General features: G+C 41.8%; 1 protein-coding gene across 9 annotated transcripts in view; it reads right to left on the minus strand.

Moving 5' to 3' along the window:
- The window catches only part of mycbp2 (MYC binding protein 2), a 134,275-nt gene that overhangs the window by 12,408 nt on the left and 103,486 nt on the right, over nucleotides 1–18,381 (minus strand). For 7 of the 9 annotated variants that reach the window (XM_060929884.1, XM_060929881.1, XM_060929882.1 and 4 more), the window contains 10 exons: nucleotides 11,008–11,172; nucleotides 8,018–9,637; nucleotides 7,728–7,897; nucleotides 7,341–7,585; nucleotides 7,011–7,178; nucleotides 6,745–6,902; nucleotides 4,532–4,731; nucleotides 2,786–2,935; nucleotides 2,527–2,687; nucleotides 2,288–2,444 (listed from right to left, as the gene is read on the minus strand). In XM_060929884.1, coding sequence (XP_060785867.1) covers nucleotides 2,288–2,444; nucleotides 2,527–2,687; nucleotides 2,786–2,935; nucleotides 4,532–4,731; nucleotides 6,745–6,902; nucleotides 7,011–7,178; nucleotides 7,341–7,585; nucleotides 7,728–7,897; nucleotides 8,018–9,637; nucleotides 11,008–11,172 — 3,194 coding nt within the window. The remainder of the gene's footprint in view (nucleotides 1–2,287; nucleotides 2,445–2,526; nucleotides 2,688–2,785; nucleotides 2,936–4,531; nucleotides 4,732–6,744; nucleotides 6,903–7,010; nucleotides 7,179–7,340; nucleotides 7,586–7,727; nucleotides 7,898–8,017; nucleotides 9,638–11,007; nucleotides 11,173–18,381) is intronic. The other 2 variants (XM_060929889.1, XM_060929885.1) reach the window with 1 other exon arrangement.

The following is an 18,381-nucleotide window of genomic DNA, read 5'->3' on the forward strand; positions in this document are numbered from 1 at the left end:
CAACCAATCTCCGCGAATTCAGGGCGGTGTTGCAATTATATCCAATCACCGCAACTTTCCCGCAAATTTGACCAATCGTTGGCGTCGTCTTGAGGTGACGTCGACAAACTACCTTCCGCCTTACTTCCGTGTATACGTTCAAGAGAAGCAGCATGCGCGAGTCAGTGTTTATATAGGCTTAAATTCTGTTACTGAAAGTGTGTTACGTTTACAGTGAAGGACTGTGTGCACTTTACATTATTTTTTACTTAATACAAGAAATTAATGGATGCCAACATTTTTGCCAAAATGGTATTTTATTTTCCATTGTTTAGGCAGCTTCAGCATCATACTGTGAGATTCTGTTCAAATTGTTTTTTTTTCTTCTATGAAGCCTGAGCCATTTATTTTGTTAGTTTATAATTATTGTTTAATTTAGTCTTCAGGAGAGACTGCCTGCACACAGTACTAGTATTAATAGTTTTTTTTTTCTTACATGAAAGCTGAGGCATTTATATTATATTTTAAGGTAACTTCATGTTGTGCTGTGAGGTTCTCTGCACTTTAACTTTTGAACCAACAGGAGCATTTGGATAAGTAAAGCCTATTTTTCTGCATTTTTGTAGTCCTGGTAATCTTTTATATTGGTAAAGATGTTTATAGGACAATTTCTCACTGTCTGTTTTTTTAATCAATAGTTTTTCAGTAATAACTTAACATTTAACATAATCACTCAATTTTAATCACAAAAAGAGAAAATCGCAACAATTTCTCGCAACTTTCACTTCCTCCCGCAATGTAATCGCAACAAAAACCTAAAAAACACTGCAATTTTCATCGCAATTTTTTGGAAACCCCCCCCGCAACATCAGACATTTTAGCCCGCAACAATCACAAAAAAGGCCCGTGAAATCCTGGGGGGACTGAATATTCCACTTGCGAAACCGGCCAATACCGCTTCGTGTATTTGAGCTGAAAAGTAAACGGTCGTTTATGATTGGTTTTAATCGTGTCATACACGTGGATTTGTTGACATTTCTGTTGGCGGGATCATTATTCAACTGTATATGGTATGTGGTAATTTCCAAATCTTTGAATTGTTGTTGATGGTGTTCATTATAAAAATTTTTATATTTAGAAAATGTCCCTCCTGAAGTTCGGCTTCACAAAGAAGTCTAGTGAATCCGAGGCATCTGGTGCTGAAAAGAAGAGGAAACAATCACAGCAGAACTATGACAGCAAGAGAGAGTGGAAATTTCTCAATTCTTGGAAGGATGAATTTGAATGGGTCCAAGACACCGGAGATGGAATGCCATGTTCTCTGTGCATATCGCATCCTACTTATGCTGATGTCTCGAGCAGCATGTTTAAAGGTACAGCTTCATGTAGGCGAGACATTCTAGTGTCTCATGGCAAGAGTACAAGCCACAAGTGGTGTGATGCAAATGCAACAAATGCAATAAAGATTGTCGGGTTACAAATAGTTTATTTGTGGGATTTTTTTTCTCAATTATTTCTTCGGACAAATCAACTTCACATTCGGACAAGTAAATTGCCTTCCAACTTGCCCGACAGGACAAGTGGTTTCAAAAGTTAATGTAGAGCCCTGTTATACCGTTAATTCTGTTCACACTGCCACATTTGCCATATTTATACTTTCTGGATTGCCACTGCCTTTTCTTAGATAGCTTTAGCTTGTGTGTGTAAATATACCCCCCCTTTTTTTTGTTTGTTTTTTTTTTTTTTAAAGTTTTTTAAAGTTTATATCTTGTACCTATATTTTATATTTCATGTTTATTCCTGTTTGCACCACGGATAAGAGGGAAACACAATTTCAATTCTCTGTATGTCCTGCACATATGGCATTATTGACAATAAAGTTGACTTGAACTTGAACACTGTTGTTATCGCTATCCATGCTGTAAAATTAATGCTATTCTCCTGAGAAATGCTGGCAAAAATTTATAAGATTTTTGATACTTATAAATAAAAGATAAATATTGACAAAAAAAATGCTACTATGTTTTTTGTTGTTGTGAACGAACGAGTCGCCAGAGGTCCATAACCGGGGTCTGTAACGTAGGATACGGACACGCTCGCCAGCCAATCAGAGCGCAGGATTTGATGGAAACCGGACCGCGAAAAAAAGCCCCCAACTTATTCACATCATGTGATATGGCAAATACAACTCTTGAAGGTATTACATACAAATACACTTGGCTCTGCAGAAATGCATAAAGCATAAAGCCTGAGGTTGCAAGAATATTACAAAAAAAAAAAAAAAAATGCTTTTTTTTTTTGTTACAACCTGGCTGATGGCTTCATATCCTGATTGCACGCTAATGTTAAAGCTTTCTTCGCTGTCGCCATCATCCGATTTGGACAGGATGTTGTTGATGTGATGGAACACGTTACTCTGGTGCAGAAACTGATGGTCCGACTGTTTGAATTTGAGGCTCCAGCACCTGTTTGAAGTTTCAGGATTTTAGTCACACACAACATAAACATAGGTGCCTGTGTAGCACGAAATTGCAGTGGTTCACTTACCTGAGGGCCATTTGTTGAAGGGAACTGCCACCAGGTAATGACATCATCAGGTCAGAGATGGTCTGGAGAAGTCTGTGGAAGGTGTGGGGGAGAGGGTGAGCTGCCTCTCCAGCGATGACTATGTCAGAGAGTGGATGCTCACACACCCCCAAATCTTTCTCCTGTAGTGAAACAGATCAGGCAGCATTCAAACGGTAGGAAAATTTGACTATGCTGGAAAAATGTAAGTGCGAGTGATATTTGTGCAGGGCAGCCTGACCTGCTCCACAGGGTCTTTATTGCCTTTGTTTTCATCCTCTTCTTCCTCCTCAGGCTCACATGGAGATGGTGTTAGAGAAGCCACAAAATGCCAGAGGATATCATGGAGAGAGGTGGTTTGAATCACATTGCACAGCAGCCAATTAAATGCCTAATGAGAAAACAGAGTCTTTATTATGAATTCAATTGCATTAATATGACAATATAATAGATATGAAAAAGTTTACACATCCCTGTTAAAAACAAGATAAATCATGTCAGATCTGGTTTCACTCTGATCTGGAGCAGTTTTGCAAGGAAGAGTGGAATATAAATTCCAAAACAAAATGTGCCAAGTTGTTAGACTCTTACCCAAAAGGAGCGAGTGCTGTATTACAAGCAGTTAGATGCTATGTCATATTAAACGTGGGGGGAAAGGTCCAACGTGATTTACCTTCGTCTTTATTTTTTACATCACAGAAACCTGCTATTTTAACAGGGGTGCGTAGACTTTTTATATACACTGTACATTTTAGTTACATCATATGTAATTGTATAACATAACAGGTATTTAGCAGATGCTCTTATTCAGAGCGACATACAACATACCCAGAGCAACCTATGAAGCGTTTGGGGGTTAGGCGTCTTGCTCAAGGACACTTCAGCCATTCCTGCTGGTCCAGGGAATCAAACCAGCAACCTTTCAGTCCCAAGGCTGCTTCTCTAACCATTAGGCCATGGCTTCCCCAATGTATAATTATTATATAATACCATATAACCTCTAATGAACGCCCTCGGGGCGTTACATTTTTCAAAAGGGGGGTGTTTATTAGGGGTAAAAAAAAAAAATCACAGTTGATCGAATTTTTCAAACCCTAACATAACTGCCTGACTAATTTTCCCTAACTTTCATACGTTTTCTAGGTGAAAAGTTGTCGAATTAAGTGTTTTTAAAAATGTATTTTTTTATTATTTGGGGCGCTTACTGGAGTGTATACGGTAATGCAGGTGTTCATTCGGCGAAGAAACAGCCCAGCTATAGCTCGCGTGTCAGCTGGCTTGACACCTTTGATCTTTTCGCCGACCACTGTTACGTCACTCACTTTGCATAAAGCTCCCTTTTTGCAGAAGTCACGCGCCTCCCAGATAATTTGATCTGATCATTCTGTTTCTAATCGTAAAGATGGACACGCGTTGAAAAACACAAATCCTACACTGCGAGTTTTAACCTAAAAGTCGTAAAAACGGTATTCGATTTGGATACTGGACTTGGATAGAAAACCTGGGGTATGTAAAACTGTTTAGACTGTTAGTTTTTTAAATTTTGAATTTTTTTTTTCTGAAATATGGGGGGGGGGGGGGGGGGGGGGGCGTTAATTAGGGAGGGGGCGTTCATTAGAGGTTATACGGTATAATTATGCAATCCTCATATACATTATATTTTTATGGGACAGTCATGGCCTAAAATGTTAGAGAAGCAGCTTTGGGACCAAACGGTCACTGGTTCAATTCCCTTGTACCAGTAGGAAAACCTGTGGATGGGGGAGTGAATGAACAGCACTTTCCATGGTTGTAGTGCCCTCGAGCACCGTAGCTGACCCCCAACTGCTATTCGGGTGTTGCAGCACAGCTGCGGGTATGTGTGTTCACTGCTCACTTGTGTGCATGCGTGTTGACCGTTTCAGATGGGTTAAATGCAGAGAAAGAATTTCACTGTGGTCTAATGTATATATGTGACATATAAAGGTTTCTTCTTCTCATCACTAACCTCCATAGCAAAAACTCTGCAAGCCGATTTGCGCAGAGCATGCTTCATGGCCACCTCAAGACCCTCTAAATCATGGTGCTGAATGACAAAGGCCAGCACGGGCCACTGGAAATTCCTTTCCCCTTTACTCAGGGAGCCATGTGCTGAGATTAGTCGAGATAGCTCAGGAGAGGGGTGTCTCAGGAGGGAGGAGCCCACTTCTATAGAGAACATAAATACATGCAACACCTTGTGCATCAAGAGCAACATCTATAGAATGTGAATCAGAATGCAGGGATACAGAATTGTATACTAAACAGAAAAAGGCAATCACAAACTAGAAAGCATTAACAAAACCTTTTACATCAAATGACAACTGATGACACTATAATATACACCGTCAGTCAAAGGTTTGTGGATATTTTTGGCTACACATGAAATGAGTTCGCAGGCAAGCTGGAGCCTATCCCAGCTGACTACGGGCGAAAGGCGGGGTACACCCTGGACAAGTCGCCAGGTCATCACAGGGCTAAATCATAAAATCTAAATGCATAAAGAATATTAGTGAAGTGAGAAATGTCCGTTTTTATCATTAACAAACTAGAGTTAAGTGATAACGGCCTAGATTTCAGTCATGAATTAGGCACTGGTTGCATATAATATATACTACTGGTACTAGTACTGTCTGAGTCTTTTGTTGTCGGCTTTACTGGTTGCTCAAACAAGTGCTCCTGTCTTCAATTAAGCACTCATCTAGGTTTGGCCTATGGGACTAATTGTTATTAAGGAAGGACTAAAACACAACAGGGTGTACAGTTATAGGAAAATAATCACAGTTACTGGTGTGATGCATCTCAATGCAAGTCTGATTACCACCCGCAAGGTTCATTATTTTCTAATAATAGTACTGTATGTCCGGACATGTTTCATTTCTCTTATACCACAGCAGTCCTTTTTTTTTTTAACTTTTTTTTAAATTAAAGATGAACAGCCAAAAAGGTTATTTTCTCCTGAAAGTTATTCAATACAGAAAACGCAGCTTGTCATGTTACCAAGAAACTGCAAGGCACAAAGTCCTTCATTCTTAAATTTTGCTGTGGTGGAAAACTTATAGTAACAGTAGCCTCCGACAATTAACCCCTCGGTTGCCACCCATAATTAATTGTAATGTGCCGGGCATATAAGAAAAAATAGGTCAAAATTGGGATATTTTGATAATCTTTCTCTAACTTGTTCAGAACTTTATATTTTTAATATTTGTATAGAAAAATCACAAAAAACACTGTTGTAGAGTAAAAAAAAACCTTTTTTTTTTTTAGAAGATATTTTTTTGGGCTTTTTTCACCTTTATTATTGGATAGGACAGTGTAGAGACAGGAAATGAGCGGGAGGGAGAGACAGAGAGGGATCGGGAAATGACCTCGGGCCGGAATCGAACCCGGGTCCCCGGATTTATGGTATGGCGCCTTATCCACCTGAGCCACGACGCCCCTGAGTAAAAATAACTTTAGTAATCAAAAACAACTTCAAAAACATAAAAAAAAAAACAGGTCTTGTCCATAATCATGAATTACTAGTACTTGAAAACACAACGTACACCAAGTAACTGGGTACCATTTTTATGATGGTCTTTGGTAAGGCCCGACTGTGAATAGAACTCGCGATCTCCCGATTGAGAGGCGGACACGCTAACCACTAGGCCAACTCACGGTAATGTGCCGCTGTGAAGTAAAAGTGATAAAAGGAGGTGTTTTTGACGAGTAGCGTACGTCATAAGACACAGCGGTCAAAGATGTCATGACGTACGTGGCTTGTCCAAGGGCAGTGAAGGGGTTAAAGTGCTGCCACTGGAGACGCCTTCCAAAAATGCCAAATAAATGTCTAATTAGCAAAAACTTCAACATAAACCTTGTTCTTTGTTAAATAACATGTTTTCAAATCCATTTTTTAGTCTTAGATGATGTGAGCATCCTCCATACACGTCTCTGTATAAGCTGCTACTATAAAATACAGTCGAAGCAGAACATTAACATACACCTGCGATTGTCACTACTGTCAGAGTAGTGTAAATGCCCCTATATTAAGGAAAAAAAAAATAAAAGCCTTCTGGCCAAAAAAATTTGAGAATTCAAAAGTGCCGTGGTATAAAACAAACTTCAGAATGTAAACAAACATTAGAACTTTAAGGTCAGTGAAAACAATACTGTAGATGTGGCAGTAAGTAGTAGCAGTACCTGCATCCCCACTGTGTACCCTCCGTCTGGGCACTGCCTTCACTCGGGCTGGAGAACACGAATGCTGTTTGTCATACTCGGAAGCGACCACGGAGTAAGAGCGCTGGAACACTGTCCGTTTGGCTGTGTCACTGTCCGTGATGGGACTTGTCTCCAGGCTACCAAAACAATACGTGATTTATTCAACAATAATTTCACTTGTTGAGGCAGAAATGTTCACCCTGGCTGAATGAAGAAGCAGTAATGAAGAAGAAAGGTGCTGTTACCTAGGTGGCATGGACTTCATGTTACTCTCTGGTTCCTCAAAGACATTGGGACAAGCATCAGGTGTGACAGAGATATAAGGAGCTGGGACTGATGTTGATCTCAAATAGCGCATCTCATCCTGGAACAGGTTTTCATCCTGGTAGCCTCCAAAATTCTCTGTATGTTGACTGAAACGGGGCACGATAAACATTTTAACAAGTCTGTGGAGTGACTTTGACATTATCATTCAAAGTAATTTAAGCATATTAAGTGTTAGATTTTCAGGTTGTCTCTGCACCCTATTTGACTAGCTAATAATAGGACAGCAAAGATAATCGTGCTGGATGTACCGAGCCAGGGTTTGCAGATACAGGCAGCCAATTTTATTTGGCAGCTCTTCAGAAACTCCCTCCTTCAGGCTAGGTAGGTGTGTGTGGAATGGTTTGGGTGGGTGGTGGCACAGGAGGCTTGGTTCGGCTGCACTGCTCAGCGATAACAGGAACAGGGCATTGGCACGGATCACCTGGTGCGCCTCCATAGTGGGAAGTGCTCGAGGAGTTTTCACTTGCAAAGGCTTCTTCCTGGACTGCTTTACCTGATCCACACAGCAAACGCACACAGTGGTACATTTTAATTCACAATTAATACTAAAGAGAATAAAATGCAAAACAAACTGCACTTGTGCAATATCAAATGTGTGTGAGAGAAAGCAGATTCAAAAAAAGTAAAAGTTCTACCTTTTCTCTAGCTGCGGTTTGTTTCTCTCTCAGGTACTTCTCTCTGCAGCGGTCACAAACCAGATACCAGGTACTCCCTCCTATGCCGCCATCTCCGCAGTTCCCAGCCCATCCCCCACAGAAGTGACCGATGCTATTATAGCCTTGACCTCCAGCATAACGTCCACAGCCTGAAAGAATAGTGGACCAAAAAAAAGAAAAAAAACCACTCCTCACATCTCTATTCAAGACTTCTAACAATTATGTGCAAACGTTCCCAAGTTCAACTGAATAAAAAGTCAACTATGTACCTGGATGGGCCTGCCTCATGTGGTAGGTAACAGGGTAGGGATGAGACTCTCCACACAGCTCACAGATTGTGTCTTTCTCTGGGCCTCCCATGGCCAGCTGTGCCATTTCCCCAAAGAGGTTCCCTCTGGGGCGAACCTCTGCTTTCTCCTTCTTTTTCTTCTCCTTCTTTGCCTTCTTGCTATCTTTCTCACTCTCCTTCTTTTTCAGGATCGCACTAGAACCAGGGCTGGGGAAGATCATGTTCTGTGTGGCAGCTTTGATAGTTGCCATAGAGATGTCCTCCCAAAAAGCTACAAGGTGTTGGAGAGTGAGAGGCAGGAGAGACTTTGACCTCAATGTAGAGTGGCTGGTCACCTCATAAGAGGCCTGATCCCCTTTCCCATCCTCACACTTCTCAGGCAAAGGTGGCTCTTTAAGCATGGAGAGAACCTTGTTCTTATTGATGCTGCCCATCTTGGAGATGTCAGGACCATGAGGTGATATGTTAAACATGTTGAGAGCAGAGGAGATCTCAAGTGAGTGACGGTTTTTCAGCTTGCTTTCCTTCTCATCGAGGCTCTGCTGGCAGCTGAGTGAGTTGCGAATAGGTGCATGCTCTTTGGTTAGTTCAGGGTTGAACTTTAGGAAGGAGGAGCAGGCCATGGCATCATGAACAATGCCCTCATGCCACAGGAAGGCTGCAAAAACAGCACGGGCACATTCAGCCACGGAAGGTGACATGGCCTGCTTGGCAGGCTCAGCATGGCGAACATTCTCACCCTTAAAGAGTGGCCCCGATTTGTCCTTTTTAGGGCGCACGTGCCTGCTTGAGGTCTTGCGGCTAACTTTAGGTGAGGAACGGCTTTCTAATTCCTCCTTGACAGGGGCCTTTCCAATGCTGAAATGTACTTTGGAAGAGCCCTCTTCGGCATTAAGCAGGTCTGCATTTTCATCATTGGCTTCATCGCTGGACAGCAGGGCAATGGAAGAGCATACTTCTATTACTTCACTGTGGAGGTTCTCCTGGACAACATGAGGAGATGGGGAACAGTTTTCAGAATTGCTGCTTCCCCCTTTAGCCTCCTTTAATGGGTGTTTCTGTTTGGGAGAAGTAGACCTGCCTCTCAGTGGCTCTGTCAGGGGTATTTTTTTCTTTCTCAAAACATCAGGGTCCAGAGTATAGGAGTCAGATTTGGATCTCTCACGAGGAGGGTCTAGATGAGCCTTTGAGGAGGGACAGACTTTCATTGGCAGGTTCTTATCATGTGGAGAGGAGGAGCGTGGGGAACTGCTGTTAGAGGGACTTGATCTGCCCGAGATGACCGTCTTCTGTTTGGGCGAAGAAGAACGCGAACCTGGATTTGGAGACTCGGACCGGAGGCCTGAGTTTTTCCCATCAGCCTTTAGGGCCTGTAGGGTGTTGTGGTTGGGTGAATGAGAGCGACTGTGTGAGTCGGAGCGCAATTTGCCTGTGTCCGATTTGAGGATCAGAGCCTCGCTGGCAGACAGGCCGTCAATGGCCTTGATTTTGCCCTGGTCAGCGATGCGGTTGGAGCGGCTGTCAGCTTTAGTTGTGCGGCCTTCCTGATGGTGTTTGCTTGCTGGAGACATTGATCGAGCTGTGACATTTCCTCGCTCACCTGAATGTCATAACAGATTAATGATTACTCAATTTATGAGCCTCCCACAAAGCTCAAGAGTTTTGAATTTCAACTGTCAAGAGAGGGGGAAAACATTACATTAAATATAAATATGATGCCTGAAAATTAAAAGTGACAAGAAAAGCAGAAATAACATGAGGGAGAGAAAAAAATGGGGGGGGGGGGGGGGTTAAAGTCCATGTTATGAAGCACAGGGAACATGACAAAGAAACCACTGACACCTTAGCCTTCCAATCCGCTCGGCCAGATTTCACTATGCCAAAGTACTGTAGTCAACCTAACGAAACCTACGTATTCCAATCCATACCGATAGGAAAACTACATAGATCATTGAGCAGTGGATGAGACGAAGCCCGTCTCGGTAGTAAGTCTCCTGGTGCTCCTAGGAGGAGGCATGCATTACCCACCCTTTTGTCTGAGAGCAAGAGATGAGAGAGCGGTGCCAGGCCCAGCCGCACTGCTTTTGTGCACACGCTCACTTGAAGCAAGGCTGCATGAAGAAGCATCTACAGCGGAAAACAGTTGCAAGGACAGTAAGCAACATGATTTGAACCAAAGAAACCATCAGAGAAGGAGGGAGAGAGAGAGAGAGAGAGAGAGAGAGAGAGAGAGAGAGAGAGAGAGAGAGAGAGAGAGGCATGCAAAAAGACGTAGGGAGCACTGTAGAAGAGAAAGAATATATCCACTGGAGAGAAAAACAAGTGAAAAAACAGTAACTAATGCAATGACTGGGAATTAATCCCTGGACTGTGAATGCACATACAGTACACTAGCTGGGTGAAGAACTCTACATGAACGCAGACACATTCACACCCCAAATAAATACTTTTCTCACCAAGGAAACCGGAATCAAACTTTAAAAAAAAAGTTTGAGTCACTGTTGTACAATAGACTCAATAATAACAACATCTTTCTTGAAACTAAATTAGAGCATTTTGGTACAATCTTGCCCTGTTAAAAGCTGCCTTTACAACATTAAGTGAATCATGAAAATAAAATGGTATAAAATATGACCAAGGAAAATGAGGCGGCCAGGAAAGATAGCATAGGAAAGACAGGGTGAGTAAAAGCAGTTTAAAATGAGGAGCAAAAGAAATAGAAGAAGTGTTAAAGCATGACTTGCTCGAGTTAAAATGGCTACAGGACATGTAGGAAGAAAAATGGCACTTATTGAAATATACAGCAAGCGAGTTTGATGGAAAAAGAGGCAGAAGAGCAAGGCGCTTAAGCCTGACAGGAACACAGACATTTCAAGAAAAACACAAATATTAAGTAACAGAAACAAATACAAAGCCCTGTGCACCTGTGCAAGCAAGCACCACCACTGTCAAACAGAGGGCCAGACTTACTCAGAAGCTGTGGTTGTGGCTGAGGCTGCTGGGAAAGGGATTGTCCAAATACAAAAGGGCTGTGGACAAGGGAAGAGGGAGGTTTGGCGGCTTGCTCAAATATGGAGGGAGCTGGGAGGAAAGGCCCAGACTGAATGGAATTCAGTATGGCACTCAGGCGGTCACCTGTAATGTGGAAGACAATGGGAATACTATAGCTTTTTACGACTGGAACCATATAAAACGTTAAGACTCATCAATGCCCCACACAGGCACATTCACTAGCAGTACAATGGGGGTGTCAGTGGATTAGTTGAATTATGGGGGATCAGGTAGAGGCTCTGGGACAGTAAGTCAGGTTAAAAAAAAAAAAAAAAAAATCCACACCTCAGTTAGATAAGGTGTAGTGTAATCAGGCCATAGGTAAGGTGCTGGCTTTGGCAACATTGCCTTGACTGTTCTTTCATCACTCCCAGGTTGAGCACAAATCATGGTTGGTTTATACTGGTTGGTTCCATCATGGTTAGAAGACCCCAAAGAACACCTAAGAGTGTTACTACAGACTTAGATCAAATTTGGCTGACAAAAATCTCACCATGAAGTGCAACTATGAACGTGCCTAAGGTCGTGATGAAGGGTCCATAAGACACCATGCCGCTCAGCAAAGGTGTATGGACACACTACTTAGCAGCAGTGAATGAAGAAAGCTCAGCAGGATTCAGGCTTTAACCCAAGTATTCTACTGAGAGCAAAAGTGGGACACAACATGGTAGGACCAGACATACTATGTGTGCAGCACACCAAATCTTTCCCATGCATCCAAGGGCAACATTATTTGCCACTTATGTTAGCCATGACACACAATAAACATAAAAGCATGCAGAACACAGAAAGAAAAGATAAGACAGTGAATGTATTAACCAAGCTAACCCCCTCCCAAATACAGGTGAATGTAGCACCACAGTGTTTAAGAGTAGCTAGGCTATACTGTACAAAAGAGCAATTAAGTATAAAAAGTTAAAGCTGCCTAAACAAGGGAGTAAAGTAAACATTACTCCGGGGCCTCACAGGGAAAAAGACTCATCGTTCTGATGCTCAGCTACACTGCCTGGCCAAAAAAATTAAAAATAAAAAAAAGTCGCCAATTGGATTTAAATAAGCAAATAATGAAGTGACGTTAACTGGATAATTACTGCAATGATTAATATGTTCCATCTGGCAAAAATTTTTCTAACTCGAACTAATGCTGTAACTTCTTATTTCTTAATAAAAAAGAAATAAGATGTAGGAAGACATCACCATGTTGGAAGACCTATCCTATGGTCATGGAAAGGATGTTATCGTGTTTCAGAAGGGTCATATTATTGGTTTGCATCAAGCAAAGAAAACAACTAAGGAGTTTGCTGAAATTGGGTTAAGAACTTTCCAACACATTATTAAAACCTGGAAGGATAGTGGTGAACTGTCAATGTTACAGAAAAAAAAAAAGTGGCCAGATAAAAAAATAAATAAATTTTGACTGACTATAATCAGAGATCACTTAAATGCTTGGCGAAGCTGAATCGTGTATGGATAATGAATTAAATTAATAAATATCTTGACAACAGAACTCATGGCTACGTTTAATAATGAAAGCAAGAGCATTTCCACATGCACAGCGTGATGAGAACTCACAGAAATGGAACTAAACAGCTGTGTGGCCATAAGAAAACCATTTGTTAGTGCGGATAATCAGAAGAAAAGGCTTCAAATTTGCTAGGGAGCATAAAGACGACTCTGGAGCAATGGAAAAAGGTCATGTGGTCTGATGAGTCCAGATTTATCCTGTTCCAGAGCAATGGGCTTGTCAGGGTAAGAAGGGAAGAACCGATGCACCAATCATGCATAGTGAAGTGTTATACCCTGTCCACACCAGGGATTTTGTACCGATACGAAACTACTTTCGTACCGCAACACCTGTCCACACTAGCAATTATACCGGTACTGTAGCGGTATAACTGTATCGGTATGAAACCCACAAATGTATGGGTTTCGTACTGGTACAGTATCGGTACTGTAGCGCTTCGCTGTAGTGTGGACAGATGAAGCGGCTCTGTATCGATACAAATATAATGCGCATGCGCAAAGTCACACACCTCAATCGATGTCTTCGCTGAATAAAATAGTGAAGAACGGAGATTCGTTTGTTTCTTTCTCAACTGCCTCGGGCGTTTTATACGATTCGACTGAATAAATGATCACCAGAAATACAGACTGTACATTGACAACAAAAAGCACACACACGTTGTTTCATCCGTACGGAAGCCGAGAGAGGCCCTTCATATAATCCTTTTTTTTTTTTATTCACCTTGTTATCCCGAGATAATGACATAATTAATTCAGGATCTCGAGAAAACAACACAACTAATTCGAGATCTCGAGAAAACAAAATTATTTCATGATCTCGAGTAAACAGCTGAGAAATGGTTCATTCAGGTGCGCCAAGAGACTTGTGATATGCTGACTTTGGGGCTGTTTCTCATTCTGTATAGACGCAACTTTGGTCATTAGAATGTCTGGAATAATCGATCACCTAATAAGGCAATATTTTGATCAGGGGTTGACACAGGGAGAGATTGCATTAAGTCTTTTAATAAGGGATAATTTCAAAATGAGTCCGCGGCACCTCCGCAGAAGACTGGCCCGGCTTCGTCTCTACCGACGGAGATACAGTGATCCAGCTGAGATCATGAAATAATTGTTTTGTTTTCTCGAGATCTCGAAATAACGGATGCCATATATTCTCGGAAGGAAGTTACTCGGTAACCACGGAAACATTTTGCGCACGCGCATTTCAACTATCGTGAAAGAAAACCGCAAACATTTCTCGCTAGTGTGGACAGATGCACTAAACTGTACCGGTATACTTTGTATTGATACAGTTATACCACTTTCGTACCGGTATAAGTGTGAACACAGAATTATGATCAATTGGTCAGGTCGAGGCTCAGAAATGTCATGTAGCAATAAAATGAAGTCATGAATTGACCAGGTTATCACATCAATGGATTTTTTTTTTTTTTTAATTCCCTGACAGGGTTTCTGCAGAAATCAGCAAATCTAATTTAATGTTTTTAATATCCTTTTAATGCCATCAACGGATATATATGTATCGTAAAAAGAAAAAAAAACCTCTGGAAACTCTTAATTTATTGTAAAGTGCCTTGAGATAAATGTATTTTATGATTTGGCGCTATACAAATAAAACTGAATTGAAAAATTTTAAGTCTGAAACGTAGTGTATGCAAAATCAAGTGCTACAGAAATTACACGGGAATGTTACATGCTACAGAACATGCTATAGTAAATACACAGGGTTTTTTGTACAGAAGAGGATTAATACACGTGCCTTAGTTCTCTAGCTTTTGATTCCAACTCTGACTCAACATTTTTCAGTTCACTGCATTTGTCCTTGTATCTCTTCCTTAGAGTATTAGATTTTGTAATCGTTTGAGCCATGAGTGCGCTAGATTTGTTTTCGGCCTGCTCAGCGAGTTGATCAGCAGCCTTCTGAAGGCTGGCCTCCCAAAATCGAACGTGGACATGTAATTGCTTATTTTTTGTTGACTGGTTAAAACTCTCAAAACATCAGTACAAATGGTCCTGCATTGTTAACTGCAGAAATCAGTTCATTTTTGAAGTGTGGGGCAAGTCCAAACTTTAAAACGCAGCTGGTTTCGTCTTTTCCACAGGTGAAAGATTTGGCTATTTCTGAATCTGGAAACATTGCCTGGAACAACTCATTGGATGCGTACGAGTGGTGCTGCACGGCAGTGTTCAGACACCAGAGCACCTTCGCCTGCAGCGTCGCATTCGATCCAAATGATGCTCGAAGTTCGCTCGATTTTCCGACCGCTGGAAGCGGTGGTCACTACAGCAGCAGTTGTGCCATCCGTGGTGGTCGTAGTAGTTGCTGAAGACGTTACTTTGTTGGTCACGGAAGACACCGTTAACTACTGTCTGCCTTTTACAGCCGATTTGTGGCTACCAGACTGCATGTGAGATTCAACGGCGTTGACACCCATTGTACCTAGCTTAAATGTTTTTAACAAACACTGCAAAATCCTTCTCCATCTCGACCATCTACGGGCTGGAACCATGTCTTGAATTCCTCTTTTTCCAGCCACTTTTGCTGGAATTTGCATTTCCCCATTTCTTCTCTGCTCCAAGTTTTCCTCCTCCTGGTCCAGCCAGCCACTGTCTAAACATCTGGTGTTACGGCAATTCTGCACCGAAAGTCTTTTCTTGAAGACTACCGAAAGAATTTTAAGGCTACTGTGAATCAAATTTAATGCTTTTTAATGTCATTTAAGGCCTTAATTTTTGCAAAATCCATTTAATGACTTTTAATGCCCCGCGGAAACCCTGCCTGATGGTACAGGTGTATTCCAGGATGACGATGCCAGGACTCATCAGACTCAAAATTGTGAGCGTGGTTCAGGGAGCATGGGGAATCATTTTCACACTTGAATTGGCCATCACAGAATCCTGACCTTAACCCCACTGAACGTCTCTGGGACGTGCTGGAGAAAACCTTACGGGGTGGTTCAACTCTTCCATCAAGACAAGATCTTGTCAAAAAATTAATGCAACTCTGGATAGAAATAAATGTGATATTGCATGTGGTTGTCAAAACAATGCCACGGCAAATATGCACTGTAATCAAAGCTGAAGACGGTCCAACAAAATATTAAAGTGAGCAACTTTTTTCTGGCCAGACAGTGTACATTATAAGCCTAAGACAACAGCTTTCTACTATCAGCAGCTGCAAGACTGGTCAAAAACAAAAGAAGTCACTTTGTAATTTAAGTAACTGTCAAAACTTTACTAAATACTTACTAATACTAACTATGTACATGTAGGAAAACACTACACAAATATACAACTGCCCAGATTACTGATGTGTACAAATTTGATGAGAAGTAGTATTGTTCCCAGTGAAATGCAAAAACAGATGAAAAAGATGAAAGACGCAAAATGTTTCGACAAATACAGAATCACAAATCTGAAATTAAGGGCTGTCAGATGAATACATTTTTGGCCTCATTCATCAACCTTTTTGTTAAGTATTGTGCAAATGATTTTAAAACGTTTTCAATTTACAAACGTTTCGGTAATACTGATTTTCCTCTAACTCATGCACGTCACTGAATGCCAATCACCTGTAAAGTGCAAAGTGTATTCACAGCACAGCTGATTTATATTTATTGATAAAACTCCACAAAAGGTAAACCTCAGAGAGAAATGACGACTAAAAAGGGAAAGAGCATCTGCTATACACAGTGTACTAAATCTGACAGTAATGCAGCTCAGCCATTGCAGAACATCAGCTTCCATAAGCATAGATTAACTCTTCATTTTATGGTGTATCATTTTTGTCTTAACTGAATGACTAGTCTTATTTGTCTTAAAGATTAACAAAACCCAAAAATAAACTCCTTTATACTGACAGATAATATCCATACAAGACATGCTCGAGTGTTTACTTGTTCGTATTTGTATCTGTATACTGTGTACAGATTTTACATTACATGGCATTTAGCAGACGCTCTTATCCAGAGCGACATACAACGAGTGCCAAAGTCAGGTACATGAAGTGCTGAACGTCTAGACAAGAAAGTTCTAGTGCCAGCTGAACAAGTGACAGCAATATCTAGTGTAATATGCTGTTGACATACCAATACTCAAACAGACAAGGAAACAAACCAACCATATAAAGTATAACTAAATAGAGAACTCAAAACAGCCTGGGTTGGTCAAGACCGAAAGGCAGTTACACAGTGTGCAGGGAAGAAGTGCAGCCTGAAGAGGCGAGTCTTCAGTCTGCGCTTGAAGGTGGTCAGGGAGTCGGCAGTTCTGACCTCAATGGGAAGGTCATTCCACCAACGGGGAACCAGGACAGACCGTAGTCTTGAGCGGGCTTGGCAGGAGCGGAGAGGAGGGGCCAGGCGACCAGTAGTAGTGGAGCATAGGGATCTGGCTGGTGTGTAGGGACGGATCAGACTCTGGAGGTATGCTGGCCCTAAACTCTTGACAGCCTGGTAAGCTAGCACCAATGTCTTAAATTTGACATGAGCTGCGATAGGTAGCCAGTGCAGGTCGGCAAGCAGAGGCGTGACACAGGAAGAATTTTATTTTAAAAGAAAAAACAAATGCCCTGTGATGACCTGGCGACTTGTCCAGGTGCCTTTTGCCCGTAGTCAGCTGGGATAGGCTCCAGCTTGCCTGCGACCCTGCAGTACAGGATAAAGCGGCTAGAGATAATGAGATGAGAAAAAACAAACAATGGCCCTGGGCGCAAACATCTTACTCTCTCTGAGGTTCAAATATCACGCTCAGAGTATAAATCATGATGTCACCTGCACTCTACATGACTTACCGAGGCTAGTGGGTCTCGTGGATACGTCACTTCTAAATTGTTGTAAACAACCCTAAAGATGCCCGAGTGTGAAGCATTTGGGTTTAAAAAATAAGCCCCGATCACTGATTATTTTATGTGGTGTGCTTTTGTTCGTTTTGATTCACTGAGAAAAGCAATCTTTATAGAGGGCAAGAATCGTGTTGCTATGGCAACGGGACTGTTTACTAGTATCTGCGTCAGAAAGAAAGCAAGCAAGCACAACTTCATTCATCACACACTTGTGAAATGTCCTCTCTGCATTTAACCCATCTGAAGCAGTGAGCACACACACACATACCCAGAGCAGTGGGCAGCCATGCTAACTGCACCCGGGGAGCAGTTGGGAGTTAGGTGCCTCGCTCAAGGGCACCTATCCCATATTAACCTAACCACATGTCTTTGGACTGTGGGGGAAACCCATGCAGACACGGGGAGAACATGCAAACTCCACACAGAAAGGCCCTCGCCAGCCGCTGGGTTCAAACCCAAAACCTTCTTGCTGTGAGGCCACCGTGCTAACCACTACACCACCGTGCCGCCCGGTACTGCGTGTGTGTTATCTAGTGAAATCTACGAGTGAGATTTCAACTTCAGAAACGTGAAGTATGATTTGCGGATTTTGTCATCAGTAAAAATCACATGGTTACAGAAAACTTCTGATGAGATTTGTAGAATTAGAAGCCTTTGTCACATATACCGTACATTACAGCACAGTGAAGTTCTTTCTTTGTATTAACCCATCTGAAGCAGTGAAAACGAGCACACACAAGCACACACAGAGAGAGAGAGAGAGAGAGAGAGCAGTGGCATCTGGTGATTTTCTTTTTCAGAATTCGAAGCCTTTATTTGATAGCTTTGTGTTACGAAAGTAAACGGTGTTCTCGTGTGCAGGTCACATCACAGACGGATATATGTTTTCAGTGCAAATGGTCGTATCCAGTTAAGCCTATTTTTAG

The sequence above is a fragment of the Neoarius graeffei genome, chromosome 9 (assembly GCF_027579695.1).
Source record: "Neoarius graeffei isolate fNeoGra1 chromosome 9, fNeoGra1.pri, whole genome shotgun sequence".
NCBI classification, from domain to species: Eukaryota; Metazoa; Chordata; class Actinopteri; order Siluriformes; family Ariidae; genus Neoarius; species Neoarius graeffei.